This window comes from Perognathus longimembris, chromosome 3 (genome assembly GCF_023159225.1).
Source record: "Perognathus longimembris pacificus isolate PPM17 chromosome 3, ASM2315922v1, whole genome shotgun sequence".
NCBI lineage: Eukaryota > Metazoa > Chordata > Mammalia > Rodentia > Heteromyidae > Perognathus > Perognathus longimembris.
The window spans coordinates 65,507,493-65,531,844 of NC_063163.1; the positions used below are offsets into that span (position 1 = coordinate 65,507,493).

The following is a 24,352-nucleotide window of genomic DNA, read 5'->3' on the forward strand; positions in this document are numbered from 1 at the left end:
GATGAGATGAGGGGTATTGGGGAGGCTGAGGTCCCAAAATCCTCACCCTGAGCTAGACCCAGCTTCACCCAATCACCTCCATAGTGATAGTCCCCCAAAGCAGCCCCTCAGATCATCCCTGAGACAGACAAGGACCACCCCCACCCCACCCTTTTCCAGAACTTTCTACGCCCCACACCCACGTGTGCAGACAGCGCTGGTGGGCAGGCGTGGAGGTCCCCACAGTCCCCCTGAGTGCCAAGATCCAGTGTTCCAGGCTTGCCAGCCACCCAGCACCACAGGGACCCCCCAAAATAACCCAAACCAGTTACCGGAGAGATTAAACAGGTTATTACTGGGGTGGATTTTTTGCTTTTTTTTTTTTTTCCTTTCCTTTTCTAAGACCATATTCCCTGAAAGAACACAAATATATAGATATAGAGCTATATAGATATCCTAAGTCTGAAATGTCCCCACCCCCCAGAATAAAATAAGAGTATTTACAAAGCTAGCCACCCCCCTCCAAAATCTCTTTAAGAACAAAAAAATCCTAAATTTTTGAGTGTCACTATTTTTTTTTTGTTTTAGGGAAAAAAAAAGGAAATTCATAGTTCCTAAAGCAACAGAAAAAAAAAAAAGAAAAGCTTTTTGTGACGATGGCTCAGGGGTTTCATTCAACACAAGGAAGGAGCTGGTGTGATGAATGTGTGATGAATACAAATAAAAAATAAAAATAAAAACCCAGCAGAACTTGAGAACTGCGCACTACAGTGATGCATGAGGTAATAAATAGGTTGTCTTGGACCCCAGGGTGAGATCCGCGCCCCCCCCCCCCAGGGGAGGCACTCCTGGCTTGTGGTGGTCCTCACAATTCATCTCTCTGAATGTCCAAAACCTTACAAATTCAAGTGTTCCTTGGTTTTCCCCTGTTTTTATTAAATTTGCTTTATATTTATATTTATATATATGTATGTATGTATATATATCTATAATTTTTCCTCTCCTCTTTTTTTTTCTTCTTTTTTTTTTTTTTGGCGTTACTGTGGCACCATTGTGAATCTCTGCCCCCCACCCCCACCCCGTATTTTTGCCTTCCTGGTCCCTGCCATGGCTGGCTGCCCAGACCTCCTACCCTGGTGTGGGGAGGGGGTTGGCATCTCCTGTGGGGGGGGGGGAGGGGAGGCGTCGGCGATTCCAAGGAGCTCTTGGGTAGGCAGTGATGCCATGTGGTAAATTAAGGCAAGGCGTTATTTGAGGTAGAAGATGTGGGGGGTGCAGACAGCCCCGCGGGCCCCGCCTGGCTGCCCCCACTGTTGCTGCTGGTCCCGCCGGCTCCTCCTCTGTTGCCAGGGTTGTTGTTACCTGTACCCCCACTGCCACCACCTTTGCTGGGCGCTGAGGGAGGCGTGGGGGCCGGTGGCTGGGCAAAGAGCACTCCTGATAGGGGACAGAAGGAGAGAGACAAGTCATGGAGAGCTGGGTACCCACCGGGTGTAATATGCTTCTGGACTTTTTTCAGTCAAAGACAACCCCCATTCCCCAAAGGTCACTAGACACCAACAGCTCTGATGCCCTGGGACTGTCCACAAGCAAACCAGGCTGTGCCGTGCCAAGGGCGCCACCCAGTGGCGACTGTAAGTCACGCCTGACTCCACTGTGAAGGAAACAGGCGATGGGGTACAGTGGCTCCTCTGTAATCACAGCTACCTGGGAGGTACAGATCGAAGAATCTTGGCTTAAGGCTCAGGCACACAAATACATGAGACTCATCTCAACCAACAAACCAGGTGCGGTATTCATGCCTGTCATCCCAGTCACGGGAGAAGTGTACTTAGGAGAGGGTCACAGTTACAAGCTGCCCCCAAGCAAACACGTGAGACCATATCTACAAAATAACTAAAGCAAGCCAGTCACCCGGCGGCCCAGGCCTGTAATCCTCGCTACGCTGGAGGCTGGGATCTGAAGATGCAAGTCTGAAGGCAGCGTGGGCAGGAAAAGTCTGGGAGACTCTTTATCTCCACTAAACTACCCAAAATGCCTGGAAGTAGGGTTGTGGGTCAAAGTGGTAGTGAGCTTGCCTAGAGCAAAAGCAGCTCAGGATAGTGCCCAGATCCTGAGTAACACAGTAGAGATGAGTGTGTTTCTGCTCCTTCTAGGTAGGGCCTGTCATCGGCGGCGGCTCTACCCCTCCCGGACCCCTGCGCCTATGCCTGGGCTCCAGCAGACAAGAGCTGGGGCCACCCCCGGGCCAGCCCGGCTCCGGTCCCTACCTGTGTACATGATACCATTGATCTCCACCGACATGCTAATACTGTTGCTGCCGTTGGTGCTGCTCAGGCTCACGGCAGAGTCCTGGCGGCTCTCGGAGGCTGCTGGGAGAGAAGGGAACAAGAGAATTTGCAATGTCATTTGCAATGACAGATGCTCGCTGGCAACGTCCTGCTTTGAGTGTTTCAGTCACTTGGCTTTGTTTAGTTTGAGGGATTTGCCTCTTCCCACCGCAGAGTCTGGGTTCTATGTCCAGCACTGCTCATAAATCAAGACTTACTCAGCTGGCTCCCATCTACTAGCTATTCCCTAGCTACTCAGGAGGCTGTAACCTGAGGATAAAGGTTCAAAGCCAGTCTGGGCAGGAAAGTCTGTGCAACTCTTATCTCCAATGAACCACCAGAAAAAGTAGGGCTGGGGCTCAAAGTGGTAGAGCATCAGCCTTGAGTGAAAGAGCTCAGGGACAGTGCCTAGGCCCAGGGTTCAAGCCCCACAACCAACCAACCAACCAAAAAAACAAAAAACAAAAAACATCTGCTTGGCAAATCCAGAGCCCTGGACTCCCAACTTTAGTACTAAATAAACAAGTAGCTTCTGAAGAGAAAATTATTAATCCCTACATAATACAGTGTAACAACTGTGCACAGAGTCCATATTGTATCAAGTTCAATATGTCAGCTAAATATGTGCTGTGCAAATACAGCCTGGTGCTGGTACTGGGCTCGAACCTGGCACTCATGCTTTAGCTTTACCCACACAAGGCTGGCACACCTTGAGCCACACCTCACTGCCAACTTTTTGCTCATTATTTAGAGATCAGAGTCTCATGGACATTCCTGAGCAGGCTGGCTTCAAAAGTGCACTCTTCAGATCTCAGCCTTTTGAGTAGCTAGGATTACAGGTGTGAACACCAGTGCTGGACACCTATTCACCCTCTTACTAGCAGCACCAAGAGGGTCTATTTTCCAGGTGGGTGCCAGTGGCCCATGCCTGTAATCCTAGCTACTCACAAGGCTGAGATCTGAGGGTCAGGGTTCAAAGCTAGCCTGGGCAGGAAAGTCCATGAGACTCTTATCTCCAATTAACCACCAGAAAACTGGAAGTGGTGCTGTGGCTCAAGTGGTAGAGCACTAGCCTTGAACTGAAGAGCTCAGGGACAGCGCCCAGGCCCAGAGTTCAATCCCTATGACCAAGCAATATTTGACTTTTTTCTTTTTTTGGTGCTTGTCCTGGGGCTTTTTAGCTCAAGGCTAGCACTCTACTGCTTGAGCCACAGCTCCACTTTGGGCCTTTTGGTGGTTCACTGGAGTTAAAAGTCTCACAGACTTTCCTGCCTGGGCTGGCAATGAGCGCTGATCTTCAGATCTCAGCCTCCTGAGTAGCTGGGATTACAGGCATCAGGCACTCGTGCCAGGTGATTTCTGGTTTTCTTTTGGTGCTGAGGATAGAACTGAAGAGCCTTACCTATGCTAGGCAAGAGCTCATCACAAGCCTTTGGGGTATGTGTCCTGAGGACCTGGGCGCTGCCCCTGAACTTTTTCTGCTCAAGGCTAGTGCTCTGCCACTTGAGCCACAGCTCCATTTCCAGCTTTTCATAGTTAATTGGAGATAAGAGTCTCACAGACTATTCTTCCCAGGTTGGCCTGGAACCATGATGTTTGGATCTCAGCTTTTTGAGTAGCTAGGATTACAGGCATGAGCCACCAGTGCCCAGCTAAACCTTTGCATTTTTTTTTTTGCCAGTCCTGAGCTTGGACTCAGGGCCTGAGCACTGTCCCTGGCTTCCTTTTGCTCAAGGCTAGCACTCTGCCACTTGAGCCACAGCACCACTTCTGGCTGTTTTCTGTATATGTAGTGCTGGGGAATCGAACCCAGGGCTTCATGTATACGAGGGTAAGCACTCTTGCCACTAGGCCATATTCCCAACCCAAACCTTTGCATTTTTGAGACAGGGTCTTGCTATGTAGCCCAGGCTGCTGGAAACTCAATTTTCCTGCCTCAGTCTCCCGAGTGCTGGGACTAGAGATATGCCCGACCATGGCATGATGCCAATCTCTCGATATGAAACCCCAGTAACCTGTAGATCCCCAGTGAAATAGAATAGCTCTTTATGTGAATTTACTAGTCCTAACTAGCCCCCCTCTTTGTTATATTTTGCCTTTTTTTTTTTGGTCTTATTGATTTACAGGCACTCTTTACATAGGATGGCTTGGAAGCCCCTGGTTTGCGTGCTGTACAGGAAGCACGAGGCACCTGGGCGCTGGATGGTACCTTGGCTGTTGATGCGGATGCTCATGGGCAGCTGGGCTGTCATGGCCAGGAAGTTCTGCTGGAGGGCTCGCTGCATGAGCCGCTGGTGCTCATCGGACACCAGCGCCATCTTCTTTTCCGGAGGCTCCCCAGACTCCAGCTTTTCCCGGAGCTGCTCCAAGGCGGCTGCCTGGGCCGCCGCCGCCTGCACAGCAGCCGCTTGGGCGGCCACCACGGGGTGGCCTGCCAGGGACACAGGCAAGCGGCCTGGGATGGCGATAGGAAGGGCTGAATCCTCCTCTAGAGAGAAGAAAAGCAGGTGGTTGGGGAGACACCGAGGGGGGGCTGGCTGCCCCTTCTGCCCAAGGCACGAGGGAAGCAGACCCCTCTACTGAGGAGGAAGTGGATGGGTTGAAGCCAGTGTGAGAAAGCCAGGCTGTCTAAGCCAGAGCTGGTGCTCGCGCCTGTCATCCCAGCTCCTCAGGGGGCTGAGATCTGAGGATCACAGTTTGAAGCCAGCCAGGGCAGAAAAGTCCATGAAGAGTCTCGTCTCCAATTAACCTCCAAAAACAGCCAGAAGTGGATCTGTGGCTCAAGTGGTAAAGTGCCAGCCTTGAGTAAAAAAAGTTTAGGGACAGTGCCCAGGGCCCTGAGTTCAAGCCCCAGTACCAGCACAAGAAAAAAAAATATTTATAATAAAGTCTGGGTATGTAGAGGAGCTCGGTGAGCCAGGTGAGGCGGACATTGCCACTTCTATTGAATGTATCACAGAGTATCGCAGCAGTGTAGGCTGAAATAAACAGGAGCTCACGTGACTGGTCCAAGCACCTCAGTGGCCCCTCTTCCATGTCTACTGAGTCCCACGGTTACCCCAGCTGACAGGCAAGGAAAGCAAGGCTCAGGAAGGTCGACAGCCTCCCCTCAAGGCCTGAGAGCAGGCAAGTGGGTGGGCTGAGATTCAAATCTAGTGAGCTAAATACTCCCTCCTCTGCCTGGTGCTGGTGGCTCATGCCTGTCATTCTAGCTATTCAGGATCTGAGGATCGTGGTTCAAAGCCAGTCTGGGCAGGAAAGTCTGTGACACCCTTCTCTCCAATAAACTATGCAGAAAAAAACGGGAAGTGGTGCTGTGGCTCAAGCGGCAGAGCACTAGCTTTGAGCATAAGAGCTCAGATGACAGAGCCCAAGGCCTGAGTTCAAGGCCCAGGACTGCCAAAACAAATAAAGGAACAAATAAATACTTCCTTCTTCTTTGGCTAAAAAAAACAACCTCATGATTCAGATAAATATGTCCCACGCTGACCCCTGGGCTCTTTTTTTCTGGCTGCTTCCTCCAGCAGTCATGCATGGCTCTGCCTCTATTTGCTGGGCTCTCCGCTGTCGCCCTCTGCAGACTCTGCGCCCATGTCTGCTTTCGGTTCCAAGGAGCCCCCTACAGTCCCAGATCTGCCTTCCATCTTTGTGGACCCATCTCTATCTAGACATTGGGGCCAGTGGCTCTGGTCAGCACCTATCTTGTCCATCATTGTTTTCTCCCCTCCCCGATGTGAGGCTTTGACATGGCTGATGCTTAACTACCATGACAGCTTTGCTGTTTCTGTGTTAGGAAGGATTCAGAGGCTGAGTGGGAGAGACACCGGCTATCAACTGGTAATGTCTGCCTGGGACGGGGAGTTTACCAGCAGGTGTGTGCACCCTGGGGTGTGTGACACACCCAAGACCCCACAAACTCCACACATATCCAGTAACGAGTTCAGAAAGGGGCAGTGACTTTCCCCCAGGGGTACCCAGCAATAGATTTTCATGGTTTAAGGACCAAAATGGCAAATGTCAGGACGATTTCTCATAAGTCTACCGCTTCAAAGCTTGGTGGGAAAGAGCACAGTGATCAACTAAGAACAGTGGCTGTGCTTTGGGGATGCAGGCTACAACTGGTTAGTGTCTAGATTAGGAAAGGATACGGTGCTCTCAATCTATCTCAGTGTGGACAGGAAAACAGCACTCGATTAGTGATGTCTGCCTTGGATGGAAGGTAGAAAACAGCACTTGGTACATATTGTCTGCCTTGGCATGGAACTGGGAAATAAGCACCAGCTGGTGACTATCTATGGGCTGCAGGCATGGGATTGGAGCAGTGGTGGCTGATTGGTAGTGCCTGCATGGGTCTAGCCATGGTCAGCTGGAAAGGATGGATTGGTAATGCCTGCTGGAAACCCTCTTTCCTGCTCACTTTGGGTTCGTGGTCATGAGGTTTATCCAGTGGGGTTATCAGAGGCATTTGCCCCCAAGGTGGTCTGGCATGCAGCCCCAGGCCCCACACAGCCCCTCACCTTTCTTGATCTTGGGGGCTGGGGTGATGGAGCTGCCATTGGTGCTGGCGGCCAGGCCTAGGGAGGGCACAGGAATCTTGGGCGAGGACAGCATGCTATGGGCACCACCGGGCGAGTAGGCGAAGAGCGAGCCTCCGAAGCTCTGGCGCCGACCCTCCCTCCGGTTACTGTCGATGGCAGCCTGGAGCTCGTTGGGGCTGCTCAGGCCCCGCCTCTCACACTCATAGGGGTACAGATACTTCATGTACCTGTAGAGAGAGGGGCGGGGTGGCTGACCAAGGCTCCCATGGCCTTCCACAAAGCCCTGGGGCCATGGTACCATCCCGTCTCCCTAGGGCCACTGTGTCTCTGCCTAGCCACAAAAGGAGGTGGCCAGCCAGCCCAAGGGGGAGACAGGTTAGCCCATGGAGGGAAGTGGTGGGCTAGCTCTGAAAGGGAGGTGGAGGGCTAGCCCAGAGGGGGGCAGGCTAGCCAAGGGAAGGAGGTGATGGCTCTCAAGGCCTTCCTCAAGTCCAGGGCTCCTCAGGGCTCAGCGTCCTGTCAGCTCTCCCACGCCCAGCACTCACTGGGTGCGCAGGGTGAAGGCAGCGCTGGTGATGGAGGTGGGGAGGTTGAGGCCCTTGGTGATCTCTCGCCACAGCTTCTTGTTGATGACCTCCACAAGGCCGCCCTTCTCCGTCACCAGCACGTACAGCATGAACAGGTCCAGCACCTGCTTGGCCATGATGGGGATCCGGTTCACGGGCGTGCCTGCGGGAGGGGACGCCGGTGAGGCCGGGCTGGCCGTGTGGGCAGCAGGTTTGGTGAGGGCAGGCAGCTGTCCTGGGCACTAGGGCCACTGGCCTGCACCCTGGTCCCCTGCTGGGGAGACATCCTGGGCCCTGCAGCCGCAGTGGCTGTCTCTGACCTCCAACTGCTGCATGGAGATGCTCCACGAGGACAGCCATATGTCCCCTCCCCCCAGGGGGCCTGGCACCCCCGGGACGGGTATCCACTACAGGTCACCCACGGAGGCCCTGGCACTCTAGTCCACAGGAGCTCCTGCCCTGGTGGACAACACAAGCCCCAAGGTGGGGAGGGGGCGCGATGAGGAGGGGATGGCCACGGCCACGTGGGGGCCCACAGAACTTTGTTATTCCCCCTCCCATCTCCAACCACAACAGCTGCCAAAACAAGGCAGCCCTCAGTCCCCAGGGCCCCTCTCTCCCCTTCCCGGTCCCCCAGGAGCTGTGCGGGCTGGGCTCCGTGGGGGCAGGGAGGGCTGCGGTGGGCCTATCACCACCTCCATGTCTGCTCTGCCCTACCTTCAGCCTCACTACCCCCCTGCTTGCTCGAGACAGCCCCCCCCCCCCGCCTCGCTGCTCCCCTAGACATCTTAAGGCCTCCTCACACGCTTCTCCCTTCCCCTCCTCCCTTTCCCTCATACGGACAGAGGCCAGCGCAGCCCTGGCCTGGGGACAAGAGAAGCCAGACTGAAACGTCCTCCGTGTCTGTGGTATTCTGGGCTCTGAGGCCATCTGCTTGCCTACTGTTGTCCCTAGTGCCAATCAGTTTAATGCAGAATCCCCCGACACCTAGCCTGGCATACATCACTCACGAACGACACTAACTCCCCGCCTGTCATCCTAGCTACTCAGGAGGCTGAGATCTGAGGATCGTGCTTTGAAGCCAGCCTGGGCAGGAAAGCCCTGAGACTCTTATCTCGACTAAGCTATCAAAAAAAAGAGCTGCAAGTGGAGCTGTAGTTCAAGTGGTAGAGCGTTAGCCTTGAGCAAAAAAGCTCAGGGACAGTGATCAGGCCTTGAGTTCAAACCCAAGGATGGGGCACACACGTACACAAACACACACACACACCACCACCACCACCACCACCACCCTCACCACCACTACCACCACCACCAAAAGGGAAAGAGAGACGCAACTCCAGATCTCAGCCATATCCATATAATTCCTGTCCTACTCAGGACCTCAACTACCCAGGGAACAGAAGGAACAGACTCTGTGGGGAGACTGCATGCGGGGGGGTGGGGGGTACTGCATTGGAGGGGGGCTGCATCGTGGGACTGGGAGCTTGGGGAAGGACAGGGAGGCTGTTGGGGAAGGAACAAGGCCCAGCCACACAGGGTGCTGAGGCAGCCGGAGGTACAGACAGGACCCCACATTCCAAGACTTCTAAGATAAATCTAGTTGGAGGATTTTTTTCCTCCCCTTGTCGAAACAATATATGGAGGGAGAAAGGGTGAACACATGCAGCAGCTGTTCCCATTGGACACCATGTTGAAAATGAACCCTACAACTTGTAGGTGGGGGAGGGGAAAACTGGGAGAGGGGGAGGAAAGGGGTGACATCGTCCAAAAAGAAACATACTCATTACCTGACGTATGTAACTATCACCCCTCTGTACATTAAAAAAAAATTGATTATTGTAACAATTTGAAAAAAATAGAAATAAAAAAAAAGGATAAACCAATTACTATCAGTTTAGGTTCCTGAGGCCCTGGGTCTCAATCTCCTTCATGGACAGTAGGATGGTAACTGCCACCCCCTTCCCTGAATAGTTAAGGGGGCTTAGGTGTCTCACCCTGTGGTGGGTATTTCTGCCCCGCTGCTCAATCAAGTGAAATAACAGGAACTTGTAGGAAAGAGAATAAAGGTGGGGGGATCTGGACAAATTCTTAGCCCCAAAGATTCCCCCAATCATAAGGGGGCAAGTGTCTGGGAAGGTAACAGAGGTTTTGAGAAGGAGTTGGTTGGTAGTGACGGACGCAGATCCTCGTGACCCTGTGTGATCAGGGGGTCATCTGAAGTGTCTGGACCCCTGGCCTTGCTGACCACATGCACAGGAAGCTCATTTTTGGGACAACAGACTGGGCCACTGAGAACAGAGTAAGAGGGTCCCCTCTCAGCCCGGGAGCGGGAGGCCCCAACAGAGGGGTCAGAGGGGCTCTTGCAGGTGTGGACTGGCGATAAAGGAGACCGAGGCGGCCTCTCTGGCCACACAAGGGGCAGCGGGCCTGGCCTGAGTTGGGGCCCGAGGATAAGATAGAGGAGCCTCCACCCAGGGACTGGGCCCAGATGCCCCACCCCGGCACAGGAGGGGTTAACTCAGAGGCCACTGAGCTGGGCAGGGGGGTCTGGAGGCCGCAGCCCCCCCTTCCCCTCTCCCTTCCGGCCTGGCCTGGCGGCTGTGTTTACACAAGCCCAGGGAGGGGCAGGGGCAGGGCGGGCACAGTGGCTGGCGCCCCTGTGAGGCCCCCAGCTGCAAGCTGCTGGACCACAGCCCCCCCCCCCCCGCAACTGGACTCTGCCCCCTCCACCCCTTCCTGCTCCAGCCCCCCCCCCCGCCAGGCCACAGCCCTGCCTGGGGCCTCAGTTTCCTGCCCCACAAAGCAAACTAGTAACTTCCCCACCCCAGGGCAGTCCAGGGGGTGGAGGGGTGAGTCCAGCCCTTAAGGCAGGCACCCCTGGGGTCCTCCCACAGTGGGCCAGGACTCAGGGGCCAGGAACATGGCTGATGGCCACACACACACACACACACACACACACACACACACACACACACACAGAGACTGCCCCCCAAGCTTGGTTTCTTCCCATCAAGGAACTGGGCCTGTCCTAGGCCTCAGTTTCTCCACCAGGACACCTGCCCAGACTTGTCCTTGGCTGGTGTGTGATGTGGAGGGGTCATCCTATGGCTCCTGACCTGGAGGCGGGGGGCCTGTGCCATCCCTGGAGGGACAAATGGGGCCAGGCTGCAGGGGGAGCTCTGCTGGTACAGTAAGTTCTGTAAATGTGCAATCTACCAGTGCTAGCCAGCTCTGCACTATGTGTGTTTGGGGTCTTCCTGGACACTGAATTTTGGGATACTAGTACACAGCAGGAACCAGCTACAGCCCCTTAGTGGGGCAGGATGGGCAGGCACACTGGGGGGTCTGACCCCACTCCCCACACAAAGCCCTGTCCCTCACCTGCAGGCCTCAGCTCTGGTGGGGGAGGGACTGGACAGAGACACCCCCCTTTACCCTGTAGGTATCTCCAAGTAGGGAGCCTGAGCTGGGTGCTGGGTGGCTGACCTGTAATTCTAGCTACTCAGGAAGCCGAGATCTGTGCATCGTGGTTCAAAGCCAGCCTGGTCAGGAAAGTTGGTGAGACTTTTATTTCTAATGAACCACCAGAAAGCTGGGGATGGAACTGTGGCCCCACAAAAGCTCAGAGACAGAGCCCAGGCCCCTCTGTTCACCCCAGGATCAGCCAACAAAACAGCAACAAAAAACAAAACAAAGGGAGCGTGGACTCAATTCTGGGATGGGCTTATCATGGCTCTCCTGTCAGACTCCATATTAGGACCTGCCTCCTCCATCAGACCCTACTGTCAGTATCTCACCTCCCCTTGCCTCCACCATCAGACCTCATGGCAAGACCTTGGCCTCCCCCATCTGACCCCACATCCACACCCGGCTCTGGCACACTTGGCAGAAAACAGACTCACCTCGCTTCTGCATGAAGCTGAACAAATCATCCAGAAACTCCTTCCTCTTGGGGTCCCCGTCAAGTTCATAGAGCTGTGGAGAGAGGGGAAGGGGTCAGCAGGGGCCAGCACAAGGTCAGGAGCCATGTCCCCACCACACGAGGGGGACCACGGGACTCCCCTGATTTTCCCTGAGTTGTGTCACAAGCAGCTCATGAGGCTGAGGCCACCATCAAGGGGCAGAAAGTGGGAGCTGCTGGGGGAGGGGGGGCAGACGAAGCCCACAAGCGTGAAGAGGGCTGCAAACAACGGGAATCGATCTCCGCATGTCCTGGAGGCTGAGCCCTAGTTCCACAGGGGGCACAGCCCACCCCCCCTCACCTCCTCCCCCACCCCCCACCCCCAACGGAGGTCCTTTCTGACCCCAGTCTGCGTGCTGACACGCTCACATCTCCATTGCTACTAATTCTACCCGAGAGACCCCATTCCTGAATCAGTTCTTGGGCTTCCATTCTGTTCTTTTCGTGTGTGCTGATCCTGGGGCTTGAACTCAGGGCCTGGGCGCTGTCCCTGAGCTTTTTTTTTTGCTCAAGGCTGGTATGCTACAGCACTGTGAGCTTCAGCTCCACCTCTGTGTTCTTGCTGGTTCATTGGAGATAAGAGTTGCACGGGCTTTCCTGCCTGGGTTGGCTTTGAACCGTGATCCTCAGATCCCAGTCTCCTGAGTAGCCAGGATGACATGTGTGAGCCACTGACTAGAGCCGGGCTCCCTACAATCCTAGATGGGTATGTGACATAACTCAGTCCACCCTGGCCATGACAACCACCAGGCTCACAGAGACAGATTTCAACCAGGGATGGGACAGGCATAAGCACATTTGCTCCTGAGAGACAGATAGGGAAAGAGAGGCAGGCACAGCAACACATAGGGGGCCAGAGCTGGTAGTGTGGAGAACCTTTATCCCTAAGCTCCAACTGGCTCTGGTCCTGGCAGCTGAGCCCCTGGGGCCTCCTCCCTCTCATCCTAACGACTCCGGAGAGGCTGAGCTCTGAGGATCACGGTTCAAAGCCAGCCTGGGTAGGGAAGTCGGTGAGATTTTCTTTCTTTCTTTTTTTTTTTTTTTTTTTTGCCAGTCCTGGCTCTTGAACTCAGAGCCTGAGCATTGCCCCTGAACTTCTTTTGCTCAAGGCTAGCACTCTACCACTTGAGCCACAGCATCACTTCTGGCTTTTTCTGTTTATGTGGTGCTGATGAATCGAACCCAGAGCTTCATGCATATGCTAGGCAAGCTCTCTACGGCTAAGCCACATTCCTAGCCCCCTATGAGACTCTTTATCTCCAATGAAACACCAGAAAACAGAAAGTGGAGCTGTGGCTCACACTGGTAGAGCCCCAGCCTTGAGTAGAAGAGCTCAGGAACAGGGCCCAGGCCCTGAGTTCAAGCCCTATGACTGATTTAAAAAAAAAAAAAACCAAGTCAGCCTTCGATGTGGTATGGGGGGGTGGGGGTGGGCGGGGCTGGGGGCCCAGGCTCCAGTGACAAGCAGTAGCACACACACAGGTTCTGGAAGATGGGCAAGGGCTGGTGAGCTCAGGGGAAGCAGGCAGAGGTAATTAGAAAGTGAAGCTCAGGGAGGGGACCAATTTACCAAGGAGGGGCAAAGCCAAAATACCAGCCTTCAAATTAAGCTCCTGGGAAAGCAGGCCTGCCCACTGTGGGGGGCCTTGAAACCACCAATTAGGGCCTCAGCTAGGATAATCAGTCATTAGGCCGGTCCCAAGTGCAGGCCCCTCCTCACCGCCCCCCCCCCCCAACTTCGGGGCTTCAGTACTGACTGAGACATTCTCTCAGTTTTCCCGTCTGTGTAATGGAGACAAAAAGAGGAACAGCGTGGTGTGTGTGTCGGGGGTGGGGGGGCTAGACTTCTAGAAAGAGGGGCGGCCCAGAGGAGTCAGGGCCTTCTGTCCTGGGTGGTGGAGGCTGTGTGGAGAGGCCAGCTGCGCGGCCTTTGTCTGCGCCCCACCCCCGGCCAGCACCAGACTGGCCTGCCCGCATTCCTGTGCTGATTTATGGTGGCCTGGGAGGCCCATTCCCCTTGAGCTGCCTGAGGGCTGGGATGGGGGGGCCTGCAGGTAGACCCAGCTGGCCGTGCAGGACCTGCCTCTGGGTGTGCACACGCTGTACACATGCGCATGCACGCGCACGCACGCACAGGCTGGCCTGCTTTGTCCACCCCAGCTAGCTCTCAGTCCATGGCGCTAGCCCCGGGCTTTCCTCCACTTTCCATCCTCAGAGCCTGTGGCTTCATGCTAGTGTCTGCGATTGACTAACCCTGGGCCCAGCATGCAGCAGTCACTCAATACATGTTCTGCACAGGGACCCGGATGCTCTCTGCTGCCAAAGGGCCGCGAGAGGGAAGTAGCATTAGACACTAGTGTGGGGGACAGGCCCAAAGCCACAGCTGCCTGGGCCAATCAAGGTCCCATCATGGAGCTGGGCGCCGGTGGCTCATGCCTATAGTCCTAGCTTCTTAAAAGGCTGAGTTCTGAGGATCACGGTTCAAAGCTAACCTGGGCAGGAAAGTCTATGAGACTCTTTATTTTCCACCAATCACAGAAAAAGCCGGAAGTGGCACTGTGGTTCAAGTGGTAGAGCGCTAGCCTTGAGCGAGCAAGCCAAGTGAGAGCTAAGTTCAAGTCCTAGTCCCGGGGTTGTGTGCGCACACAGGATCTCACCACGGATGTGTTCATATGACTCATTTTTCCAACTTGACCTCTAGCAATGATATGATTTATTTCTACATGAGCAGAAACCAATCATGTCAGGCGTAAGGGGTTCCCCCCCACCCCAGAAGTCAGAACAGGATTGTTTCAGGAAAAGGGTCTTTTGCAGATGTCTGGGTAAAATGGAGCAGGGTGGGTTTGCATTAGCAAAATACAGAGACAAATGTGAAGGTAGTTATGGAGGGAGGCATTAGGATGTGGCCCCAAGCCCAGGGGTGCTTGGTGCCCCAGATGCGAACCAAGGCAGGAAAAGACTCCTGGGGTCCTTTCCCAGCTCAAACGGATGTCCAGCCGCCAGGCCCAAGGCCCTTCCCAGATCCAGGCACCGTGGAGATCTCCTGGGTGGACCCTTCTTGCTCCCTTTCCTCCCTCATCTTTCCCCAAAAACATAAAGGATAGAGACGTAACAGCTTTATTCTGAACACCCAGAACCATCATGTCTCCAATCCCAGTTGGGAAACTGAGGCTGGGGCAGAAAACAGCTGGGTCAATTGAGTTGCCGGGGAAAGATGAACGGAGCCATTTAAACCCCAGGCCAAATGGCGGATGAGGGGCCAGTGGGGCAGGCCAATGGACCCCCGTGGAGCTGGGCCATTGACTCCAGGCCATAAAGAAGGGGAGACCCGTGGGGGCCCCAGCTGCTGCGGGAAGAGGCAGCTTTAATGTGGAAAGCCAACAACAAAGCTGGGTAGTAAAGGCTGCCCTGCTTTATGGGGGTCTGTGTCCCAGTTCCGCTCCCCTGCGGGGTGTGACCCACCCTGGACAGCTGGCCAAAGCCTCAAAGGACAGTGTCCAGGCCCCCCAACCTTATGGGGGTGGACAGTGTCCAGGCCCCCCCCCCAACCTTGTGGGGCAAAAACAAAGGTGACACTGCTGGGCCCTGAATGGACTAAGTCACTCAGGCCTGGTACTGCATTGGTTCTCAGGCCAAAGGGGACCCCAAGTCTTTCAAAAGTGGATCATCAGTGGCTCATCTGCCCTAGAGTCTCAAACCCTGCCAGGCACTGGTGGCTCACACCTGTAATCCTAGCTCGTCAGGAGGCTGAGATCTGAGGCTTATGGTGTGAAGCAGCCCAGGCAGAGACGTCTGCGGGACTTGGAGCTCCAACTAACCAGCAAGAGAGCTACAAGTGGAGACGTGGCTCAAGTGGGGGGGCATGTCAGCCTTGAGACAGAAAGCCAAGAAGAGGGAGCCCAAGCCCTAGTACAGGTGCAACCATACGTACGTACATACATACACAAACACACACCTCTCCCCCTCCCCGTCAGGGGACTAGGCAGAGGGCAGAACACCCTTCCCAGGATAGATGTTGTGAGTCTGTGGATGTCGAAGTTGACTCACCTTCCCAGAGCCATCCATTTTATAGATGGGGAAACTGAGGCAATGATAAGACAAGGCCAAGCCTCCCCTGCACTGTGGCCCTCCACAGCCTCCCACCAGTCTACCCCCTCCCATCCTAACCTCGCAGGGCTGCTTTTTGAGCAAAACACACACCCCAGGGCCTTCACACTGGCTGTGGCCTCTGCCCCAATGCAATTCAGACTCTGCAGGGCTTGTTCCTTCCCTCCTCAGACTTCCTGGCTTTTCTTCTTTCCTGGCCTTGCGTTTGGCACCCAGAGAGTCACCTGGGCCCCAAGTTCCCCCTCCCCCTTGCTTAGGCCACTCACTGGGGGGAGGGGGGGCGAGCAGAACCCAGAGCTCAGGTATGGCCAGGGCTCTGTGTGGCCTTGGGTAGGGGAGGAAAAAGTGAGGACCACCTGCACCCCCCCAGCCCTAAAGGACAAACAGTTCCTAGGTGGGTTTCTGTTTTGGGGGGGGGATGGGGGTCAGTTATGCCCCAGGTTGCTTGGGAGTGGGCAGGGTTGTCATCAGCTGTCCTGTAGGATGGGGGGCTTTGGAACAGGGAACTCAATCACGGCTTAGGAAAATGCCTTAGAGCTTGGAGAAAACCCACAAAACCAAGCCAGGAGAGAGGAGGAGGGGACGGGAGGGGAGGAGGCAACTCTCACCCAGGCCTGCCTGGCCCCGGGTCACATGACTGCTGTGGTTTGGCCCCAGCTGGGCCCCACCTGGGCAGCTGCTCTGGTGGTGTCTGTAGCTTAGGGGCCCCGGCTATAAAGAAACGGCCATCCGCCCACAGGGCCCCGGTGGACCTTTGCTCCCCAGGCAGGGTCTGTCCTGGCCCCCGCAGTCTCCCCACAGCTCCAAAGTCCACAGGGCCCCACCTGGTGATGAGGTACTGGAATGGGAGGGTGGACCCCAAGAAAGAAGACCTTCAGGTTGGGCACAGACCTGCCAGTTGGCAGGAAATCAGGAAGACAAGAAAAAAAAAATCAGGACAAAGTTAGGGCTAAAGCCCTAACCCCTGAGAACGAGGGCCAGGTCCCAGGACTCCTGTAATCCCAGCAACTCAGGAGGCCGAGATCTGAGGTTCACAGTGTGAAGCCAGCTAAGGCAGGAAAGTCTGTGAGACTTTTCAGTTAAGCACCAAAACGCTATAGAAGTGGAGCTGTGGCTCAAGTGGGAGAGTGCCAGCCTTGAATGAAACGCTAAGGGACAGGCCAGGCGTCCATGGCTCACACCTGTCATCCTAGCTACTCAGGAGGCTGAGATCTGAGGATCGTGGTTCAAAGGCAGCCTGGGCAGGAAAGCCCATGAGACTCTTATCTCCAGTTAACCACCAGAAAACCAGAAGTGGTGCTGTGGCGCAAAGTGATAGAGAGTTAGCCTTGAGCTGAACAGCTCAGGAACAGCGCACAGACACAGAGTTCAAGCCCCACGACTGACCCCCCCCAATATATATATAAAAAAGTGAGCAATCTACACATTGACTGAGAGGTATATAACCTCTGCCTGCATCTAGCTGCAAAACATTCTATCACCCTAAACACAGTCTCTGTGAGCAGCCACCTGGTCCCTTCTCTGGACCCACTTCCTGTCTCTTCCCTGGCCTCTGGACCCACTTCCTGTCCCTGGATCTCCGGTTCTGGGTGTTTCCTATTGCTGGAGCCACATGCTGTGGGCCCTTATTCTCTGCACCCCGCTGAGCCCGTCTGTATCCTCCGGGTCCCTCCACAACACAGTGAGGGTCAGGTCAGAGTGGCCTCCTTGTTCATGGCTGTGTGATGCTCCACTCTGCAGGGACCACCGTGGCTGGCCCACTCATCCACCCGCCGCCGGCTAAAGCTGATTGTGCCACTGGGCTTGTTCTGTCACCTCACCTACTTTCCTAGGCCTGCATTTGGATCAGACATGACTCACTGCAGCTGCTATAACAACAACAAAAAAAACTATAGGGGCTGGCTTTTGTCTCCCAGCCCCCTCTCCCAAACCAAACCCCCGAGCCACCAGAGTGATAAATCAGATGACACTTCCTTCTCCCAGCTTCCAGGGGCGGAGGGTCCTCAGGCCTTGAGACCTTAATGTCAACCTCAGACCACATGCCTCTCCAGCTGCCAGAACCACCAAACTCCTGGCTGGTCTTCCTGCTTGATTGCCCCAGGCCTGTTGGATCTGCTCAGTCTCCAGTTCCTCCCTCCGTCTCCCTCTCTCCCTCGCTCCCTCTCCCTTCTTCTTTCCATCCTTACTAAATGTGCTCTGGCCACTTGGACCTATTTTGTTCTCCACACCAGTCCTGCCCCAGGGCCTTTGCACTGGCTTAACCTACCATCTAGGGCTCTTTCCCTTCCTCCTCTCCCCCAGTCTCAGCCTCTCTGATTCCTGTAGCTCTCAGGAAGCCTGGGCAGAGCCTCACACCAGCCTCTGTCACAGTCCTGTGACGGCTCACCCCTCCAGGCAGCTCTGGGGTCCGCTCATCTGCTTCACCTTCCACCTCTGTGAGCCCGGGGTTATCACTACATCAGACAGGCCTGGGGCCCCTGGAATGACTCAGCCCCCGGGCTCTGCAGCCAGGTGGGCCTGAGGGGGCCCCCAAGCAGCCTGCTCTTCCATGGAAACACCCACACACCCCAAGAGGCCTCTTCCACACCCCCTGGTACCCACTCTGCATTTGGGGAAACTGGGGCAGGGGTGCTCTGTGCCTGTCTGGGGATCAGGGTGTTCCTGGTCCTTTTCCTATAGTCCTGTGAGGACGGGAAGGGCATGGCAGAGGCATGACTGGACACGGAGCCCAGAGCAAGTGGGCAAAGCCACCAATGGTGGAATGGCACGAAGGATGCTGGGGGGGGGGGAATGGCACTGGGGGGGAATGGAGGCTGAGGGGGGGTGGCTGCCGGAAGAAGGCCGGGCTCCCTCACCAACTGCCAGCCTGTCTCGGCGGGGCAGAGGCAGCGCCCAGTTCTACAGAGCCACTTTCAAGAAGGTCCGGCTGAACGCCGGCCACCCTGGCTACTCCAGAGGCTGAGATCTGAGGATCAAGGCTGCAAGACAGCCCGTGCAGGACAGACAGGCTGTGAGCTATCATCTCCAAGGAACCACTAAAAAGCCAGGCGTGAAGGTGTGGCTCAAGTGGCAGGGTGCCAGCTCTTTTGCAGAAAAAGCTGATGGAGAGCACAAGGCCCTGAGTTCAAGCTCCAGTACCAACCAGCATGCACGCATGCACGCACACACACACTTACACACACACACGTGTGTGCGCACACACCTGGCTGGGGCTTCAGGGACTCTAGGGAATTCAAGTTTGAAGGTTTTTTTTTTTTCCTTTCATTTTCCCAATCTGCAAACTCCCAGAAGGAGGAGGAAGAGGAGGAGGAGGAGGACAAGGCCACATGGCTGAAGGCTATGTCAGCTTCTCGGTATTTGACAGGACAGTCCATTTTGCAGCCATTATTGAGCACTTTTTGTATTCAAGGCATGTGCCAGGTGCTGGGGACACAGTGTTCAAAGACCCACGAGAAAGCCTGGTGCTGGTGGCTCACGTCTGTCATCCTGGCTACTCAGGAGGCTGAGGTCTGAGGATCTGGTCTCAAAGCCAGCAGGGGCAGGAAAGTTTGTGAGATTCTTATCTCCAATGAACCACCAGAAAACCGGAAGTGGCGCTGTGGCTCAAGGTGGTAGAGTGCTAGCTCTGAGCAAAAGAGCTCAGGGACAGCACCCAGACTCGGAGTTCAAGCCCCACAACTGACAAAAGAAAGAAAGGGGGGGGAGGGGCGAAGGCCAAGAGTAGACATCTGTTTTAGTAAATCCCAGGTCAGTGGCAGAAATGAAATCGGGGTCCCAGAGTTCCGCAGATGTGTACTGTGCAACCTGAGGGCCTTCGTAGCCTTCTCGGGGCTCTGGCTTGAATGTCTATCAGGCTCCAGGTGCACCTGCCTGGCCAGGGGCTTCCCCGGGCAGGCTTGGGCCCTTTCTCGTTTCCCGTCAGCCCTGCAGGCAGGAGGGCCTCCTTGGCTCACAGGAAATTGGGGAAGTGATTCCGGGCAGGGCCAGAACATCTGTCTGCCTGGCCAGCCCCAACTCTGAACGCACGCAGCACCCCACCCACGGTGGGTATTAATAGAGCTCCCGAGATGACCGCACAGAACGACGCGGGGCCAGGGCTTCCAGATGCTTTGCTCTGGACTTCCCGATCATGAGATTTTTTGGGGGGTGGGGGAGGGGAGAGGGTTGTAAATTTGCTGACCTCCCCCACACTTGTTTCTTTTGGCCTGGTTGGCCTTTGTTTATTGATTTATATTACACTATTTACTTACTGGGGCTTGAACTCAGGGTCTGGGCGCTGTCCCTGAGCTTTTGTGCTCACAGCTGGCGCTCTACCACTTGAGCCTCTGCGCCACATTTGGCTTTTTCTTTAGTGATTCATAGGACATGAGAGTCTCCTGAACTTTCCTGTTTGGCCCGGTTTTAAATGCTGAGCTTCAGACCTCAGCCTCCTGAGTAGATAGGATGACAGGCGTGAGCCACTGCCTTAGGAATTCTTTTTTTTTTTTTTAATTTGCTTATTTCTGTGCGCGTCCTGGGGCTTGAACTCAGGGCCTGGACGCTGTCCCTGGGTTTCTTTTGTTCAAGGCTGGTGCTCTACCACTTGAGCCACAACACTACCTTTGGAGTTTCTTTTTGGTGGTTAATGAGAGATAAAGAGTCTCATAGACTTCCCTGCCCAGATTGGTTTCCAAACCACGATCCTCAGATCTCTGCCTCCTGAGAAGCTGGGATGACTCATGTGAGCCATCAGCTCCCAGCCCTGCTCAGCTTTTCCGTCTATGACCTGGGACTGCCTTAGAACCTTCATCTGGGACTCGTGTAGGGGGTGCACACTAGGTATCCAGGTGGGGGACAAGGGCCAGAGAATGTTCAGGAAGGAGAGGGTGGTTCCAAGGCAGTATCAAACAGGTGACAGGGGACTTTGCTGCCGGCCCACCTCACAGTTGGGGACACTAAGGCCCCATGGTGGGGGCAGCCTCCCGAGAGTCTGGCAGTGGCTGCCGGAAGTGTACGGAGGAGGGGGTGGATGGCCCCAGGGTGGCAGAAATGACATGGTGAGCCTGTGACCCCCTCCCCCCCCCCCCGTGGGAGGCCCCATCCTGGGAGACCTGGAGGACCTGCAGGAAGGAAGGGGGTTTTACTAGAAGGCCATTTCACAGGGGCAGAAAGAGGCCCGGCTGAGAGCCCACAAGGGTGTGAGGAGCCTCTCAATCCCCGTGGGTAGGCGCCAGAGCAACCCCAGGCTGCAGCCGGGCGCCAGCGGCTTACACCTGTAATCCCAGCTAGTCAGAAGGCCAAGGCCCAAGGATCACCGTTCAAAGTCCAGGTGATTCTTATCTGTCATTAGCCAGCAAGGAGCTGGACTGGAGGCTTGCCTCAAATGGTAGAGCACTAGCCTTGAGCTGAGAAAGCTAAGTGCAACTGTGGGGTCCTGAGTTCAATTCCCAGTATCAGTGCATACACCCTACCCACCCACCTCCCATCAGAGGCTGGGGGGTCAGACGTAAGAGCTTCATCCCCAAGACCCCTCAGGCAAAACAACATCTGTCCTTAGAAGAGGACATTTCCCTGAACACAGGCCCAGATAGCCCCAGAAAGTTGTTCCAAAATGTCCACCCGGTCTCTGTGGCCACAGCCTAGACCACACAAGCCATGACAAACAGCAGGCAGTCAGGAAAAGAGGCCGGTGCTCCCCGCAGCCCCCCTCGGGCCCACGGGAGCTCTAAGTCACCCGCAGGGAAGGAAGGGGTTCCCCCTCCTATCTGAGAGTCCCACAGCTCCGGCCTGTAAGAGCAGTCTAGATGGAGTCCAGGGGCCTGGGCCGGGCAGACCCACCCCACAATGCTGACAAGAGATCGGGGTGGGGGTGGAGGTCTCCAACACCCACTGTGGGAACCCCTATCACCCAGGAGCAACCACCTCACAGAGAAACTGAGAAACGAGACGAAAGCTACGTCTGCCACACCGGGCGCGTAGCAGGTGCCCGCAGCCAGCCCCATCCCTCCGCTACAGAGGCGAGAGTGGGAGTCTGATGAATAAGTAATTCACAAGCCGGCCTTCAACCCTTAGCTTAATGTTTTACAGATGGGGAAACTGAGGCCAGAGGGAAGTGATTGGCTGGGGCAGAGCGGTGGTGTGCACCCTGCTTGGCTGGTCCGTTCCCCGCCTCCTCCCTTCCCCCCCCCCCCCATGACCTTGGGCCTGGCTTCCATTCCAAGCACCAGCTTCTGTCCATAGGCCTTCACGAGGACTGGGCTGGGCGCCAGCAGGAACAGGGGCTGGCAGGGCTGGGAGAGGCCGCCACGCCCACCAGCCAGGGCCGCCCGCCGCCCTGGGGCAGATGCCAATGAAGGAGAATTATGGGGGTGATGTGGGGGGCAGACATTTAGGGAGTGGTGGAAGGGAGGCGGGAAAGGAGGCAAGACACAGGCCACGTGAAGTCCTCCAGCCCCCAGTGACAGTGGCGATCTTGGGAATGCTTGTCCTTGTGTCCCCCGACTCTCCCCTCTGTCCCCCTGGTCATCCAGCCATTTACCTGTCCCTTGACCACCCTCCTGCTGTCCCCTGTACACTGACCTCAGCCTCTGCCAGAGGATTCTAGGCCCAGCCAGCTTTTTCTGTTTTTGGTGGTGGTGGTGATCACGGGGCCTGAACTCCGGGCCTGGGTGCTGTCCCTGAGCTTCATTTTGCTGAGGGCTGGCTTTGGGCCTCAATCCTCAGACCTCGGCCTCCTGAGCAGCTATGATCACAGCCCCGAATGATTTCCACACGTTCCCTTGACCAGCACGGGCCAGTGCTGATGCTGGCCACGGGGCTCTGGCCCCAAAGGCACAGGCTCCAAGTTTGTGTCCGGAATGAACGCTTGCAGGGTGGCCCTGGTGCTGACCCCACACGCTCGCTTGTCCCCACCCCCCCCTCCCTCTGGCCCAACCCTGACCACGGGGGCAAGGCCACGTCCCGGCACTGGGGGCCTTCAATGGCCAGATTAGTTGCCATTTAACCCCCCGTGACCCCCCCATTGTCCTCAGCCATGCACAGCTGGGCAAGCAGAGAGGAGGCGGATCACGGCCGCCCCGCGCGTGCCCACCTCGCCAGGCTGCGCCCCAGCTGCTCCCAGCCCGGCAAGGGGTAGACAGGGCCGCTGGATTGGGTCACCGAGCAGCCTCACAGGGCTGGGGATGGATGACCTTAGGAGTCAAGCGTCGGCTTACAACGGAGCGGCCAGAAACCAAAAACGAGTGGCCTCTACCTGGGTGGGGGGCCAGTGTGACTGTGGAGAGGGGGGGAGGGGAGGCAGGGCAAGGAGGAAACTGAGGCTGGAATGGGCTGGTCTGTCTGAAGCAGGGGCTCAGCCACAGTCCCTGTGTCTACGCCTCAGTGGCCACAGGTCTGCATCAGCACCTCCCTTGCACACCCACGTGGGTGGCAGGCAGCTGACTTGCGCTCAGGGCTGGCTGGAGCAGGCAGGAGGGTAATGGTTAACAGCCCCCCACCCGCACTGCACCGCCAGGCCAGGCCGCAGCATGCACAGGTTCTCCCTCCACACACCTGTGCAGCAGACACACACACACACACACACACACACACACACACACACACGGTAGCCCTGGCGGAACCGCTGTCCCCATGGTCACCCTGTCATACCCACAGACACCTTAGATGGCAGGACACACACACAGCCATGCAGCAAAACAGTCACATTGGCCAAGCACCGGTGGCTCATGCCTGTCATCCTAGCTACTCAGGAGGTAGAGATCTGAAGATTGTGCTTCAAAACTAGCCAGAGCATGAAAGTCCATGAGACTCTTTTTTTTTTTTTTTGGTCAGTCATAGGGCTTGAACTCTGGGCATGGACGCTGTTCCTGAGCTCCTTTACTCATGGCTAGCACTCTTACCACTTGAGCCACAGCATCACTTCCCGTTTTCTGGTGGTTCACTGGAGATAAGAGTCTCACAGACTTTCCTGCCTGGACTGGCTTTGAACTGTGATGCTCAGATCTTAGTCTCCTGAGCAGCTAGGATGACAGGGGTGAGCCACCTGCATCTAGCTTCCCTGAGACTCTTATCTCCAATAAAACACACACCCACACACACACACTCACACACACACACACACACACACACACGCTGGAAGTGGTGCTGTGGCTCAAATGGTAGAGTGCCAGCCTTGAGTGAAAAAGTTTAGACAGTTCCCAGGCCCTGAGTTCAAACCCCAAGACAGGCACATACCCAGGAAATGGTCACCTTGGCCATACACACACAAACACTGACAGCAGCCGGGGACACACAGGCCTGAAGTGACATCTCCGCACACAGCCACCTTCAGACAAGCCCCTGTGGCCCCGGCCATGTGGAGACCCCCAGACAGACCATGCCAGTGGCCAAGAGAAGGGAAAGGCCAGGAGACACCCACTGGGAGGCCCAGGAGGACAGACACAAGCCACAACACATGCCAGTAGCTGCCAGCCTCCATCGGGCGGGTCCACGGCGGCTCACCCCGAGTGCCCTGCGTCAGGGCCACCGCGCCTCCGGGCACCGCTCCCCGGGCAGCGGCGTGTGTTATTAGAAAGCATAGGGCGGAGCTGGCGCTTGGCAGTAGCCGGGCTAGGGAGCCAGGCCATGGTGGCGGTGACCCAGGCGGCTGGATGGTGACGCAGGGACCAGATAAGGCCCTTTCCGGCTGAGTCAGCGTGGTTCCCAGGGCTGGCACGGGTAAGGGCACCTTGCCAGGCGTGGCGGGCAGGCCCTTTTTCCCCGGCCCACCACAGCCCGCTGGCCCCGTGCCAGCAGCCACAGTGGCTTTGATGAGGCTGGTGCTGCCTGCCAAGGGGCTGCCCATACTCCCCTCCCCTGTCCTCTCCTCCCCTGCCCTGCCCTGCCTCCAGAGAC

General features: G+C 55.9%; 1 protein-coding gene across 6 annotated transcripts in view; it reads right to left on the reverse strand.

Moving 5' to 3' along the window:
- Positions 1 to 370: 370 nt before the first annotated feature.
- Positions 371 to 24,352, reverse strand: part of Arid3a (AT-rich interaction domain 3A) — a 38,188-nt gene continuing 14,206 nt past the window's right edge. For 5 of the 6 annotated variants that reach the window (XM_048341814.1, XM_048341813.1, XM_048341812.1 and 2 more), the window contains 6 exons: positions 11,316 to 11,388; positions 7,393 to 7,576; positions 6,827 to 7,074; positions 4,519 to 4,797; positions 2,250 to 2,351; positions 371 to 1,416 (listed from right to left, as the gene is read on the reverse strand). In XM_048341814.1, coding sequence (XP_048197771.1) covers positions 1,214 to 1,416; positions 2,250 to 2,351; positions 4,519 to 4,797; positions 6,827 to 7,074; positions 7,393 to 7,576; positions 11,316 to 11,388 — 1,089 coding nt within the window. In that variant the 3' untranslated portion in view covers positions 371 to 1,213. The remainder of the gene's footprint in view (positions 1,417 to 2,249; positions 2,352 to 4,518; positions 4,798 to 6,826; positions 7,075 to 7,392; positions 7,577 to 11,315; positions 11,389 to 24,352) is intronic. The other variant, XM_048341817.1, reaches the window with a different exon arrangement.